Source organism: Leuciscus leuciscus (assembly GCF_965113295.1).
Source record: "Leuciscus leuciscus genome assembly, chromosome: 4".
NCBI classification, from domain to species: domain Eukaryota; kingdom Metazoa; phylum Chordata; class Actinopteri; order Cypriniformes; family Leuciscidae; genus Leuciscus; species Leuciscus leuciscus.
In genome coordinates this window covers 15,256,136-15,270,578 of record NC_138728.1, presented here as the reverse complement: position 1 = coordinate 15,270,578, position 14,443 = coordinate 15,256,136, and the positions used below count along the sequence as shown (strand labels likewise).

General features: G+C 37.0%; 1 protein-coding gene across 2 annotated transcripts; it reads right to left on the bottom strand.

Moving 5' to 3' along the window:
- Nucleotides 1-16: 16 nt before the first annotated feature.
- Nucleotides 17-13,762, bottom strand: impdh1b (IMP (inosine 5'-monophosphate) dehydrogenase 1b). Of its 2 annotated transcripts, XM_082167834.1 has the most exons (16): nucleotides 13,521-13,762; nucleotides 11,182-11,280; nucleotides 11,035-11,109; nucleotides 6,752-6,800; nucleotides 5,374-5,475; nucleotides 5,221-5,295; nucleotides 4,903-5,109; nucleotides 3,490-3,577; nucleotides 3,100-3,299; nucleotides 2,911-3,001; nucleotides 2,738-2,833; nucleotides 2,403-2,546; nucleotides 2,167-2,311; nucleotides 1,825-1,968; nucleotides 1,661-1,744; nucleotides 17-1,563 (listed from the first exon to the last, which is right to left on the bottom strand). In XM_082167834.1, the coding sequence occupies exons 2-16, from the start codon at nucleotides 11,277-11,279 to the stop codon at nucleotides 1,542-1,544; spliced, it is 1,620 nt and encodes a 539-aa protein (XP_082023960.1). In that variant the 5' UTR covers nucleotide 11,280; nucleotides 13,521-13,762; the 3' UTR covers nucleotides 17-1,541. The 2 variants fall into 2 exon arrangements, with proteins under 2 accessions (XP_082023960.1, XP_082023961.1); XM_082167835.1 differs by lacking the exon at nucleotides 11,035-11,109 and having other exon boundaries at nucleotides 13,521-13,760.
- Nucleotides 13,763-14,443: the final 681 nt, after the last annotated feature.

The following is a 14,443-nucleotide window of genomic DNA, read 5'->3' as shown; positions in this document are numbered from 1 at the left end:
ACCAAAAAAAACTGCGTAAGTTAATTTTTATTTATTTTCAATAATATTGAACAGGATAAGCAACCTCAATTGAGTACACTGCGGTAAACAAACTTGGCTCTTGAGTTGTCAAGACTGTGACTGTGGGCAAAGCAACATACTACCAAGCAACATCCAGTTGATTAAAGGATGCAAACCATGTCTTTGTACATTGTCATACTGAGAATGTTGTACAGAGTGGATAGTCCACACATCCAATGCTAAGAATGCATGATTTCTAAACAAAAACAAAATCCTCTAGTGGAAAATGCAAAATAGTACTGAAAACGTATTACAAAAACACATTTAAATTCATATGGATGACATGCTTTTTTTGGCAGTGATAATTATATGAAGCCATAGGATCTGGCAAGCACAAGTGGCGTGTTTTGGGTTAAGACAAATGTGTCCTTCATTTATTACACAATACAAGGCATGTCTCAGGTTCACCCAACACGCAAAGCTGTAGGGGACGTTTAGATGACATGGACAAACATATCCTGAGAGAGGACCAGGATACTCACAGCATTTATTTGGCTTTTATAGAAGAATAATTGTCAGTTAGCAACAACAAAAAATGCACTTGACCGTTTTGTAAGTAATAGAAACATTGCCATGTTATGGCTATTAAAAAAAGCATGCAAATTAAAACCCTTATACCTGTTCTGCACTCAAGAGTCACAACTGCAATAACATTGATCCCATCATCAGTATTCCTTGTAAAAATTCCCAAAAGCCTGCATTATAAGTCAGCCTGCATTATAAGTCAGCCATCATTACCTGACCTTGATCAACAAACCCAGTTTGTTCCAGCTTTTTGGTCAAAAATAATCCAGACACAATGCATGACACTCAGAGCAACTGTGTATATCTACAGATATCGGTTTTGGTATAATTATTTTGAATATAAATCGTACCCAGTAACAGGACGCGGTATTGTGAACATAGAGAGATCTGTCTCACTGATAGTACAATAGACATTTAACCATCACAAAATTGACAATTTTCTACATACATCTGTTTTCTGCCTTCGAAAATAAAAATATATCATATAGCATCTTCAGCAGTTACAAATCTACTACAGAAAAGATTGCCTCAAGTATAGCTGGAGCACTTGGTTTCACAGCAGTCATCATTTTGCAGATGGATTTGGAGATATAGAAATTGATGCTGCAACATGGTCGAATCAAGTTTGGGAGAAAAAAAAAAAGGCATTGAAGAATATTCGCTCCAAATGCCGCCTTGTTTTTACTGGTCTGCTCATAAACAGATGCAAAAATCCACACTCAGGCAGCTTTTTGGCAACCCTGATGCTCCCTCGAGTGCAACTGCCATGTTTTTGGGGATTGAATTCGTTTGAGGTCTCAAACTCATTTAATACTTCTCTTCTCCATCTCCCACTGTGGTGGTTGTGCCTGAGGAACGGTGAAGAGCAGAGAAGGGGTGCTGGCAGGGTGGGCTAAGTTCTAGGATTTGTCTGAGGTGTTTGGTCACTGCTTCCCATCCGTGTTCTGCCCATTCCATTAGTAAAGACGCTTCTCATATCTATGGATACAAAAGAAAATAGTTTCAGAGAGTGATACTGATCTCAGCTTTGAAATATGAAGGTAGTGTTGAGCACTGGCACCCTCTGGTGACTTACGAGTGAAGTCCATGTACACCACCCTCCACCTGAGCAGACATGGTCCTCTTCTCGAACTTCAGCTCTCCAGAATACATCATGGAGCTAAATATGTAACAGCGTAGGAATTTTTATAGTGCATAAAAACAAACCAAACGCACAATAAAACACGGACACGTACTTACCGGAGCACAGAGAGGCTTTTCGCGCCAATGTCTTGGCAGCCGTGTTGGATTCCAGCAATGAGGTATGGGGCAAATTTATGGATCGAGCCTTTGTCCTGCACAGAGCCTGAAACTCCTTGAGCCACTTTCACCTTATCACCCTCACTGCCAAGACAGCCAATCAGCACACAGAAAGAAAGGTCATGTAATGATAATATATCACACTGAGTCACATATTTTTGTTAAGAACGGCAGGCATGTATGCAGCCCAGTATTAAGATAGCATTTCATTCTGTGCTTCCTATTACTGAATAATTTATGTCCAGTGAACAGTGTACTACACAAACACACACTACCACACACCTGAAGTATCGTTTTTGGCTGCTGGTGTTCTTCTCCATGGCATCTAGTGAGCCCATTCCTCTGTATTTCTTCAGTCGCACCCCATCTGAAAAGAAATACTCGCCTGGAGCTTCTGTGGTGGCGGCCAGCAGAGATCCCATCATCACTGCAGATAGAATACATTTGTTTCATGTAAACAGACATGTTTGTTTGTTTTTTTACTTTAACTGTTAAAAGTGAACTCCAGCAACAATTACCTGTCGATGCCCCCAAGGACAGGGCCTTCACCACATGGCCGACCGTCTGGATGCCACCATCTGCGATGACCGGCACCCCAAATCTTCGAGCGTATTCTGCCACCTTATACACGGAGGTGCCCTGAGGTCGTCCGCATGCCATGACTACGGGAAACAGAAATGGACACTTCAGTAAGTTTTTAAATCCTCATGCTGAAATCAACAATAAAATCCACATTTTAAAGCTGATTTTTTATTTTTATTATGCTCACACACCCCTAGGGGTTTGCCAGTTTGCATCCCAGGCAACATGTGGGTAATATGTTGAATGTGTGAGTGTGAGATTAACTCCCAACCTTCCTGTGTGATGCAGATTGAACCACAGCCCATTCCCACTCTCAACGCATCCACACCTGCGTCTATCAGGTTCTTCGCCTGGGCAGCTGTAACCACTGCAGAGAGAGGGAGACGGAAGTCAGAGAGAACAAGAGAGCAACTGCTTATTGTAGTAATATAATCTTATAATCACCATTTCCTCCCACAACCTGCAGCTCTGGGTACTTCTGCTTGATGTAATGGATCATATTAATCTGGTATACAGAGTTGCCTTGTGACGAATCCTAAAAAAAATTAAATAAAAACGATATACCGCGGTGATGCTAGTGGCGCAGATACCTCACACTTCACATTTAATAGAGAGACCAAAATATTGACCTACCAGAACCACTACATCTACCCCAGACTGCGTGATCAAGTCCAAACGGTATTTGTCGTCATCACGGGTGCCGATGGCGGCACCGCACAACAGCTGTTTGCGAGAATCTTTGGAGGCCAGAGGATAGTCCCTGTTCTTCTTCAAGTCTGTGCGGGCTATTATGGCCACCAGTTCATCCTTGTCATTCACGATGGGCAGCTTACCTGTACAAGTAAACAAATATATCCTATTGAGACCTTTTAAAATGGTTAAATAGTATATTTTATACAGTTTCCTGTGGGTGGAAGAGGTCCGAAGGGCTAAAAGTACAAATTCGATACCTTTATAATTCAGTTAAATGCATGTATTACTGCATAAGTATGATGACTATTGTTTGTGTTTGGATGTTCTCACCTTTTTTGCTGCGTTGCAGGATGTCATTAGCCTCTTTCAGTGTGACACCAGCAGGAGCAACAACAAGATCCTCTCTTTTAGTCATGGCCTAGGAAACAATTACAGTTACAGAGCCATAAAGGTACAGCATTCCAAGCACTGATATTATAGTACATAGTAACACTTTACAATAAGGCTCTAATTTGCTCTATTTCTCTAATTTGCTCTATTAGTTAAAGGGTTAGTTCACCCAAAAATGAATTAAAGAAGACCACACAAATGAAGATCTTTTTGATTAAATCTGAGAGCTTTCTGTACCTCTATTGACAGCTAGGCAACTGAAACTTTGACGCTCCAAAAAGTAAGTAATGTAAATTGAGCGGTTTAGTCCAAATTTTCTGAAGAGACATGATCGCTTTATGAGATGAACAGATTTAATTTAGGCTTCTTTTTTTTTCTTCTCATGTTACTCCAGTACTTTTGAGGTTCCTCAAGAAATTTGTTCTCGCACGTCAAGCAGGTTCAGTTAAGCTTCTGTTTATGTTCGCTGATCAATGTTTAAATGTGAAAAAAAACCTAAATAAAGCGACCGAGTCTCTTCAGAAAATTTGGACTAAACTACTTAATTCATATGGATTAGTTCTACGTTCTCTCTATGAACTTTTTGAAATGTGAAAGTGGTAGTTGTGTAGCTGTCAATAGAGGGACAGAAATCACTCAGATTTTATCAAAAAAATCTTCGCTTGTGTCCTGAAGATGAACAAAAGCCTTAAGAGTTTGGAACAAGTGAGGGTGAGTAAATGATGACAGAATTTTAGGGTGAACTGTACCTTTAAAATGAACTAACAATGAAAAATACTTAGTCAACATTTACTAATACATTTCTAGAATCAAAAGTTATATCTGTTGATAATATTATTTAATGGACCTGAGCTGACAATGAATATTTGTATTATTATTGAGTAACTTTAACAAGGATTAAAAATAATGTAACAAATGTATTGTAAAATTTCACATTATTATATGTACTCTAACATATACATTTCAATTTAAAAGAGTGGGGTCAATGAGATTTTTTATTTTACATCATGGTTTCCACAAAATAAGCAATTTAATAAGCTGTTTTCAACATCAATAATATTAAGAAATGTTTCTTGAGCATCAAATCAGCATATTAGAATGATTTCTGAAGGATCATGCGACACTGAAGACTGGAGTTATGATGCTGAAAATTCAGCTTTGTATTACAGGAATAAATTACATTTAAAATGTATTCAAATAGATAAGTCATTTTCAATTGTAATGATATTATTTCACAATATTACTGCTTTTACTGTTTTAAGAGACTACTTTCAAAAACATAAAAAAATCTTGCCAACCCCAAACTTTTGAACAGGAGTGTAGATGCAAACATGATCACAAAGGCAGTCTCACCTCCTCTAGGGGTTTGGTATTATCTTTCTCAGACAGGAAATCGATGTCTCGTGATGTGACGATGCCGACCAGTTTGCTGCCCATCTTGCCCGTCTCGGTTATGGGGATTCCAGAGAATCCATGTCGAACTTTTGCTTCAAGTACATCACCTACAGTGTGACGAGGACTCAGGACCACTGGATCAGTGATGAAACCTTGCTCAAACCTCTGCAGGCATATACAAAGAGACCTCGACATCAAATATTAATAGGTACAAACACACACACACAGAAGACACCAACCTAACATTAAACATTTATGAAGGGTGACGTTTATTACCTTCACTTTGCGCACTTCGTTGGCCTGAAACTCTGGGGTGCAGTTATGGTGAATGATGCCAATTCCTCCCATCAGCTGAGCAACAAGTCATAAACATACAAATTAATAATTGACAGATCAAAAAATCAAAAAAGGGATCTAAGAGGAACTTACTGCCATGGCGATGGCCATTGATGATTCAGTAACAGTATCCATAGGAGAGGAAATGAGTGGGGTCTTCAATGTGATCTTCTTGGTCAATGCTGAGGTCAGGTCCTTCATAAAGCAACATAGAAAAACAAAAAATGTACAATTATTTCTGTGAATAAAACAAAGGTGACTGCATTTTGACTGTGCAGTTTTATATCTGGCCACTAGAGGCAGAAAGGCATCAATATCATATCAGAACTTCTTAAAAGAACACCACATATAATTCTGTGCATGAGTGTAAAAGTAAATGCAAACCAAAATAATGAAAAGTGGGTGGGGATAAAATAAGGTGGCAGTGAAGGCCCGAAGGCCGTGACCTTCATTTATACACCAGTGCTGAGAACTGTTCCTCTAACACTGATAAGCTCGCAAACATTCCCCTTGCAACCTTCTCCGTGCCGCTACTAACAGCCAAAGTTCCCAAAATATGCTTTCACATTCACACCGGTGGGGGGAGAGTGGCCTCATGGGAAAACAGACACCATAGTGGGAAATTTCCCAAATCAATGGTTCAGTGAAAGCCAGTTTGTGAGGTCTCAAAGAAAAGTCAGACACGAAGACATTAAAGCTGTTATTACACCAGCCTACGCAAACCCAAATAGCAGTTTCAGTTTCAATCTTGGTCATAGTGGCAGTTGCTTTTGTTTTGAGCTTCGACCTCATTTATTTCATTATTATATTCAAGGGATCTTTAAAGCCCTACTGTGTGCCAAAGGCAATTTAAAAAAAGAAAACATAAGATAATACAGCAGAATGTTCAAAGTTCATTAAATTGTAATGTGTGTACGAGGATTATTGCATAGAAAAGAAAAAACAGAACACAATTTAAAATAGAACACAATTCAAATTAAGGGGAGAAAAAGCAGCTGGTTTACGAGTCATTCAAAAGTGCTGAATCAAGTGTTACAAAAGCCAAATAAAGTCACAATAAGTGAAGTGGTACACAGTTATGGAAAATCCTTGGTCGCATGCTAAATGTGGCACTAAATATTAAACTTTTGATCATTAAAATTAGTTAATTGCAATATTTAAAAAAAATTATTACCACAATTTTAAAATACATAATTCAATAGACCCTCAAAATGTTGACATTATTTTAGGATTTTAATCGTTTTAATTGTAACTGTTACTTTTGTAAGTGCCATACAGACATTTGATAGATTTAAAACTAGCCACTTTTCAAGCTAGGTTACAGTGAGCAATGAGACAAAAGAGACAGCCATTAAGCTAAAAATAGTGAGTGCAGAGAAAACACAGACGGGTAGTTTAAACAGACACGTCATTGTGAAAACAAACCGAATGAGTGAATGAAAGTGTGGAGGACACAGGCTAGACGACTCACCACTTCATCTGAGGTGAAGTCAATGAAGCCAGGCAAGATCAGGAAGTCACTGCAAATGAGACAGAGAGAGAGAAAACAATCAGTGACCAAGAATCAAATCATATACATTCTCTTGGAAGAGACACTACTGTTCAAAAGCTTAGGGTCTGTAAGATTTTTTTATAAATGTTTACGAAGAAGTCACCTGTGTTCACCAAGGCTGCATTTATTTAATAAAAAATATGTAAAACTATTATGAAATAATAGTACTGCAATTTTAAATAACTGTTTTATATTTGCAAAACTGCGGAATTTTCAGCATCGTTACTCCCGTCTTAAGTGTCACACGATCCTTCAGAAATCACTCTAATATTCTGATTTGGTGCTCAAAAAAAACATTTCTTATTATCATCAATGTTGAAAACAGTTATTCATATTTTTGTGGTAGTCATGATAACTTTTTTCAGGATTCTTTGATGAACAGAAGTTCAGAAGAACAGCATTTATTTGCAATAGAAATCTTGGTTGCACTTTTCTTAATAGTACGTGTAAGTAGAGTGTATTTGCCTAAGAAAGTACTTGGGAATAAAAGTCTTTACGGTCACATGTGATTATTGCAATATAGAAGTATTAATTTCTCTCTTGGAAAAAAAATATTACTGACCTCAAACTTTTGAACAGAAGTACATATCTCCTAAAAGTTAAATTGGTCAACTTTTACCATTTAAATAGCCTCAAAACTAACAGACATGAGAAGAGGGAGAGGAGGACGTTTTTTCAGATTAACATTCAAGCATAATGAAAACCTGATGCTGACTGCTTGATTCATGACATCTTAAATCAAGAGAAGCACTAACTCAAGTGTGGTTCTTGAGGTGAGCTTGAAAAAACGTCTGAGGCACAGGCACATTCTGACATGCCCTACATGAGCCAAACCTTCCCCGGCCTAATACTTAAATCTACTCATTTTACTCATACAAACAAAAGGCAGAGGATCCAATGGAGATAGAGAAAAGAAGGATCATGAATATTTCATGTGTACGTAAAAATGAAAAGGGAGAGACAGAGGCAGGTAACTTTAAGAGCATAAACATATTTTCCCTGTCGCTTGTGGTGGGCTAAAAAAGGAGTCTGTGTCGGCTGGGACAGGGCGGGGTGTCTCTGTGCCCACATGTGCTGGCCACACACCCCTAAACATCAACAACACAGGGTGTGAACATCAGGAAAAGCCAGAATAAATGAGGCTGTAAGGGTAAAACAGACAGCTGTCCTGATTAAATGTGCTAAAATCTAGATCTTTACCCAAACAAATCCAAGAATTGGTTTGAATGCCAGGAACATTGCAGGGAAACAATATTTGTTACACCATGTGCTATATATGCACGGATAAGTAGTAGCGTCAAGCGATAAAAGCACTTGTCCATGTTAATCTGATTGTAAGCTGTGAATGGACATTTCTTTGGTTGGTTGTTTTCTATTTGTTGTGTAGTTCCGCCCAGCGACTGCCATGGCCACAACCACAATGAAATCTGATTGGTCCAGAATACTGTTCAGCAAAACTTCATGTTAACCATAAGGCTCGATTTTTTTGTGATTCGCTCATGTTGTTTTGTCACTTTCTGTGTTTACAGACGAATGACTTAAAAGACTTTAATGTACATATTTGCATCCATGATACTCGATTAGTAAACTCGCTGAATAATACAACAGCTCTACAGTCTCTCTGGTGGAACAAGAAGTATGTTTTAGATGACTCAGACTATAAACTTCACTAGACACAAAGACGGTACAGACTGAAACCCAGACTCTCTCCAAATATGCAGAAGTACACGGTGCCACTGCCAAATTTCACCAAAACATGCTGACTACCGCTTTATACCAACCAACTCTGAACAGATCCAGGTAACATGGTGATCCACTAAACCCTACATTTACATATGGTATTCTATACTGTCTCCTAATTGTCAAGCTATATTAGGTTTTAATGAGCATTCGTTCCGACTGAAGCGGTTCCATAATCCAGTTGTGGATCTCCTGATTATCCATACTTTGAATAGAAATGACATCTGACCGAGTAATCCACAGCATAACTCCTATATCTTTTCATTTAACATCATTAGTGAAGTCATTCTCCCTCACTCTACTTTCATTCATTGATTCAACATGCATGTTCTTTCACTGACTAAAAAAGCCATTTGGATTTGCATGGATTTTAGGTTCTGCAGTTTTATTTCAGTTGATTATACTCTTGAGCAAGATTCAATAAGGAATAAGCTTAGCCAGTTGGTAGAAATCGGAGGCTTTTAGCTTGCAAGAGGGGTTGATTTATAAATTATATTTCTAGCATGATAATACATTAATAGGCAACAATGGCTCCATCCTTGTTAACTTAAATTGCAACATTGGGATCAATTACTTTTAAGTTAATCATATTCAATAGATGAATTCAACAAATTAAGCAAATGTACAGCTAGTCATTTTGCAAACAGATGAAAAGAAAACTGAATTAGTCCTTTAATTTAAAACAATATCAATAGTTTTATTTTTAATTTATTTAAACAAAATAGTATAGTAGTGGTGGGCATAGGCTAAATGAATATTTTTAGAAATGTCTGGGTTTTTTCCTCATATAATGGCAGTCAATGGAAACCAAAACTGTTTTCCAAACAAATTATTCAAATTATTCAAAATATTGTCCTACAGAAGAAAAAAGGGTGAGTAAATGATGAAAGAATTTATGTTTAGATGAACTACCCCATAAAAAAAAAAAAATCTAAATATGTCAAATACATTTTTAAATCAGATTTGATATGAATCTAAGTGCTGCCTGTTGAAACATTTTAATGTAGTTTGAATTAGTGCATTTAACTGATAAACAGCTCAATGAACTGCTAGCTTCATAGAAGTAACAAAGAGAAGATCAGGATTGTGTGTTTTAATGTGGCAAAAAACATTGAAAAGGCCTCTGAGTCGGTTAATGTTATAAATGAAGGAATCGTTCAAAAAAAGTACAACAAACCTGCAAAGTAACATATAGATGAGACATCTCGCATCAATACGCTGATTTCACGCAGCCGCCATTTTGAAATCGAAAGTGAGGCTCCGGTGGGAAGAACCCCGGAAGTAAAGATAAACAACAATGCCTTGGATTACCAACCTGAAGCTGCTGCCGCGATTTACACTATTGGATGTTAATATCCAATATAGGATATGTATATAGTTCATTCCTGCTTCGTTTTTTACATTCTGAATTATATATAAAAAAAATATTTTATTTATAAATGAATTTCACTGTATATAGTCTAAAGTATGAAAGAAATGTTTGTACATTTTTAGAATTGACACAACATCATTAAACACAACAATACGCCATCGCATTCACGACTCTCCTGTGATTAAAGGCGACACTTCCGGTTTTCTTCCCACCGGAGCCTCGCTTTCGATTTCAAAATAACGGCTGCGTGAAATCAGCGTATACAGCAGAGGTCTGAGCCTCATGTGTCACATGCCCTACAAAGAAAAAACTGTGCAAACACTCATGCGTGCGTTACACAAATCGATTCAACACATGCATGCACGTGTCAAATCTATGGGGAGGGAGTCCAGTCATAAATGTGTTTAATCTGTATCCCCCCCCCCTCACATGAGGCCAGCGTGAGGACAGTCATGCGGCCCACGATGCATCCCTACACGCTTTTGATTACAGATAAGACGGTTATAAAAGCTGAACCTTTCACCATGTAATTTAAATCTAAAAAGCGGCACTGTTCATGAACTCACTGTGTCCTAATGTCACTCCTCAGGTCACAAGTTTGACTCTGTTACAATGCATTAAGGGTACAAAGAGTGAAGACATTCATATACATAGTCAAACATGACACCATTTACTCTCCCTCATGTTGTTCCTAACCTGAATTACTTTTTTTTGTCCTTACAATGAAAGTCAATCCAATCTTGTTTGAACCCCCAACGTCCTTCAAAATAAGGTACGAGGGAGAGTAAATGATGACAATTTTCATTTTTGACTGAACTATCCCTTTAGTTTCTTAGAAAACCAAATTAGCTTGTATAAATCAATCATGCAAACTATAAATACATAAATATAACCTGGCTTAACCAGGCTAATTTATAAAATGTATATGGCACAGATTAGAGCTGAAACCATGTTTCCCCACCAGTGATTGAAAGCAAAATCTTTTGATTGTCTCCCAACAGCAAGGACCCTAAATAGACCATCCTGACTAGATACAGCTGGAACGCTTGCGTCACTAGAAGATGATGTCATGAAGGGCTGTGTTACTCACTTGTAAGTCATACCGTCCCCCATAGAGCAAAGCTCTTCCGCCGTGAGTCCGTCTCGGACAGACTGCTGTTCTGATCTGTAATGTGGATGCCCATTACATACGCACAGAGTATCACTCAGGGAGAGGAACCCAATGAAAAGTACTTACTTGTAAGTTAGACCATCTCCAATGGAAAAGAGCTGCTGGGCAGATAGTCCGTCATCAGGGATATAGCCCGTTCCTCCACTTATAAGATAGTCTGCCATACTGGAAAGGGAAATACACAAACACAACCTGTAAGTAACACACAGTTCTCTTCAGTGCCAACCAGCCACTTTGCTTTTGATTCTAAAGTCCAATCATCCAATCACTATTTAAAGTGGAATTCTATGTATAAAGCATATAGAATTTACACCATAACTTCAATAATTTCTGCACTTAGACTTGACTGCTTCATAGAGTGCAAACAGTCTAGTTCCGCAAGTGAAAATACAATTCATTTTCTCCATAGGGAAATTGATTTTTAACAACTTCCTACTGTGACCTACAATGTTTATCGCGATGGTATATGCTTTTGTTGAAACCATCAGTTTGCACTATTTCAACTTATCTTTTAAAGAATCATGTTTAACAGTAGAATTCTTGGATAAAATCTCCATTACCCATGATTCTGCAAAAAAAGCTCCACCAATCAGAGATCTGAAACAAGCAAATCACACCTAAATAACTCTAATACCCACCCTCTCCCATAATGCACTGCAAATGACGTAATAGTCTGTTTCCATATGCTTTCAAACTACTTAAATGTGTGTATATATTTGCATGTTTTGACATGACTGTACTATGTTGATTCTATCAACATCTTTGTTGCATGTATCCATTATTTTTTAATTAAATTATGTCATGCTTCATTGGACCGTAGTTATTTCCCTTATACATTTTATCTGATTATAGGTTTTATTTTTGTTTTTGTAATTTATTTGAGATTTAAAAACCTCAATTTGATATTTAAAATATAACCAGCAGCGATGACATAATATTTGCATACTGAAATGCCCACTATAAAAACATTAACTTATAATATTATAAATTACGGTTAGAATACTGGAGTACATTACAAGAAAATATTATTTATGTCTTTCTACTACAAAATTTCATGTGTAATTCAACATGTTACGTTCCATTTCTTTGTAATTATTTGTGAAGTTTACTAGCAATTTTTCAATGAAAATTGTTTCTACACCAAACTTTTTTTCAGTGCAACTGGTCTTTGTTCTTCCTTCAATTTCTAACCATTTATTCATCTATATTAAATATTACCAGTGGTGATAACGATAACCTGAAAGCAGGGAGGCCAACAGCTGCTGATAAATATATACATGAAATTGATTTTACACAATATTTACCCGGAATTAACTAAAGATTTTTGACTAGGCCAATAGTGTCCAATCAGGCAAGTTTATCTCCAACCCTAAATAAACACACCTGAACTAGCTAATCAATTAAGATGTCTGAAATTACTTGAAACCTGCTGACAAATGGGTTGGAGCTGAACTCTTCAGGACGGTGGCCCTCCAGACTCAGGTTTGGACACTACTGGACTAGGTTTTAGGTACATTTTGATTTTAAAAGATTCAAAATATCTGCTTTTTTTTTTTTTTTTTTTTACTGTGATGCTGTACTTTGTGCCATTAAGGATGCCATTGTTTTTTATGGAGTCAATGTTTAAATGGCTGATATTTGGCTATTTTGATGTGGGTGGTTTTATAAACTGTGCCAGTGTCAATGTCACTGTTTTTATTGATTCTGGCTGAGGTCGATAATCTAAATGCCAGCTCTAAAAGTATCAGCTGGTATGCAGTTGTTTTTAATCCATAATCAGCCACGCGCTATTGTCCCATTATGGCCAAAAATCTAAGAATGTCGAATCTGTTTCAATCTCACTTCGATTTTACGTTCTTTTGCTGCTTTGAAAGCTCTAGTGTTTACTTCAGGAAATGCATTTCTGATCCATTTTATTTGAGTGAAAAGCACATTCAGAAGGGTGTCGTCACCAGGAAGCGTCGCAGATTGTCTATATTAAACCACATGTTGCGATGCGTGGAACATTAACAATGTTGGCAACGACAAGACGTTTGGGTTTCATTCTGAAAACACACTCGATTGACAACCATATCGATGCTGTTACCTACTAACATTATTCCATCTGCACGCGCGATATAAAAATATAACGAACAGATGTTGACACGTGCACACACAGACATGCGTAAAAAAGACGATAAATCGTGGATTTTGTCTTGAACGCAGTAATCTACACACTCGCACTACTGGCCCGCTGACCTACATTGAGTACATTAAATGTAAACCAGGGAGACCCGGAGTCTCCGTATCGAAATCAAAAGCAAACTTTCACCTGGTGAAGATGTTCTTTGTTTAGAGCTCGTCCTACAACACATTTCTAAAAGCAGCACATTTAACATGATACTTGAGAAAATATGAATTCAAACCTTCTCCGTAGATGAGCACGCGTGTTTCTGGAGCTGATGCGCGTCAGATAGAAAAGCCAGTTACTTCTATCTGTATGAGAATGTTATCTAAAAACCGGTTTATGCCCTTATACAGACTATTTCCCTAGTTTTCAGATCCTTCAGATGGTCCCGTTTGAATTGAGGTTTTGTGATGAGTCTGGCTTTATGTGGAAAGCGAGGCAGACACAGAGAGCGCGTCATATCCTCACAGCTCCACATCCACGTGGTGACGCGACGGCATGGTTAACTCTTTCATTGCTGCAAAATTAGTCCATAATAGGTATTATTCATGTACTCATTACTAACTGCATGCTTACCCTAGTGAAAATGTTGTGCTGTGCAACGATTAATCGCATCCAAAATAAAAGTTTGTTTACACATAATATGTGTGTATAGGTAGGCCTACTGTGTATAATTTATTTTGTATAATGCATTCACATGCATTTATTTAAGATTTTTTTTTATATATAATACAATTATTTATATATATATATATATATATATATATATATATATATATATATATAAACAAGAAACAAATTTATATAATAAAAAAATATTTACATAATGTTGTGTGTACTGTTTAATTATTTTGTAAATAGAAAAGAAATAGTTGCACATATATATGCGCAACTATTTCTTTTTCTATTTCTATATACATAATAATTAAACACAGTACACGCACTTTATGTAAATACAAATTTTTATTTTGGATGCAATTAATTGTTGCCCAGCACTAAAATAAATATATTAAAGTGTACTTGAAATACATTTATTTATGCTAAGTATACTACAAATACATTTACATATTTATGTACTTAATGTAAAGACCCTGCAATTACTCTTTTGGTATACTAAATTGGTAAAGACTGCTAAATAGGAATAGCTAATTTTGCACTAAT

Coding starts and splice junctions, on each gene's coding strand:
- impdh1b (XM_082167834.1), bottom strand. CDS start 11,279: ATGGCAGACTATCTTATAAGTGGAGGAACGGGCTATATCCCTGATGAC. Junction 5,296..5,373: donor CAATGGCCATCGCCATGGCA/GTAAGTTCCTCT, acceptor CTTGTTGCTCAG/CTGATGGGAGGAATTGGCAT. Junction 1,969..2,166: donor AGCCAAAAACGATACTTCAG/GTGTGTGGTAGT, acceptor CTGTCTTGGCAG/TGAGGGTGATAAGGTGAAAG.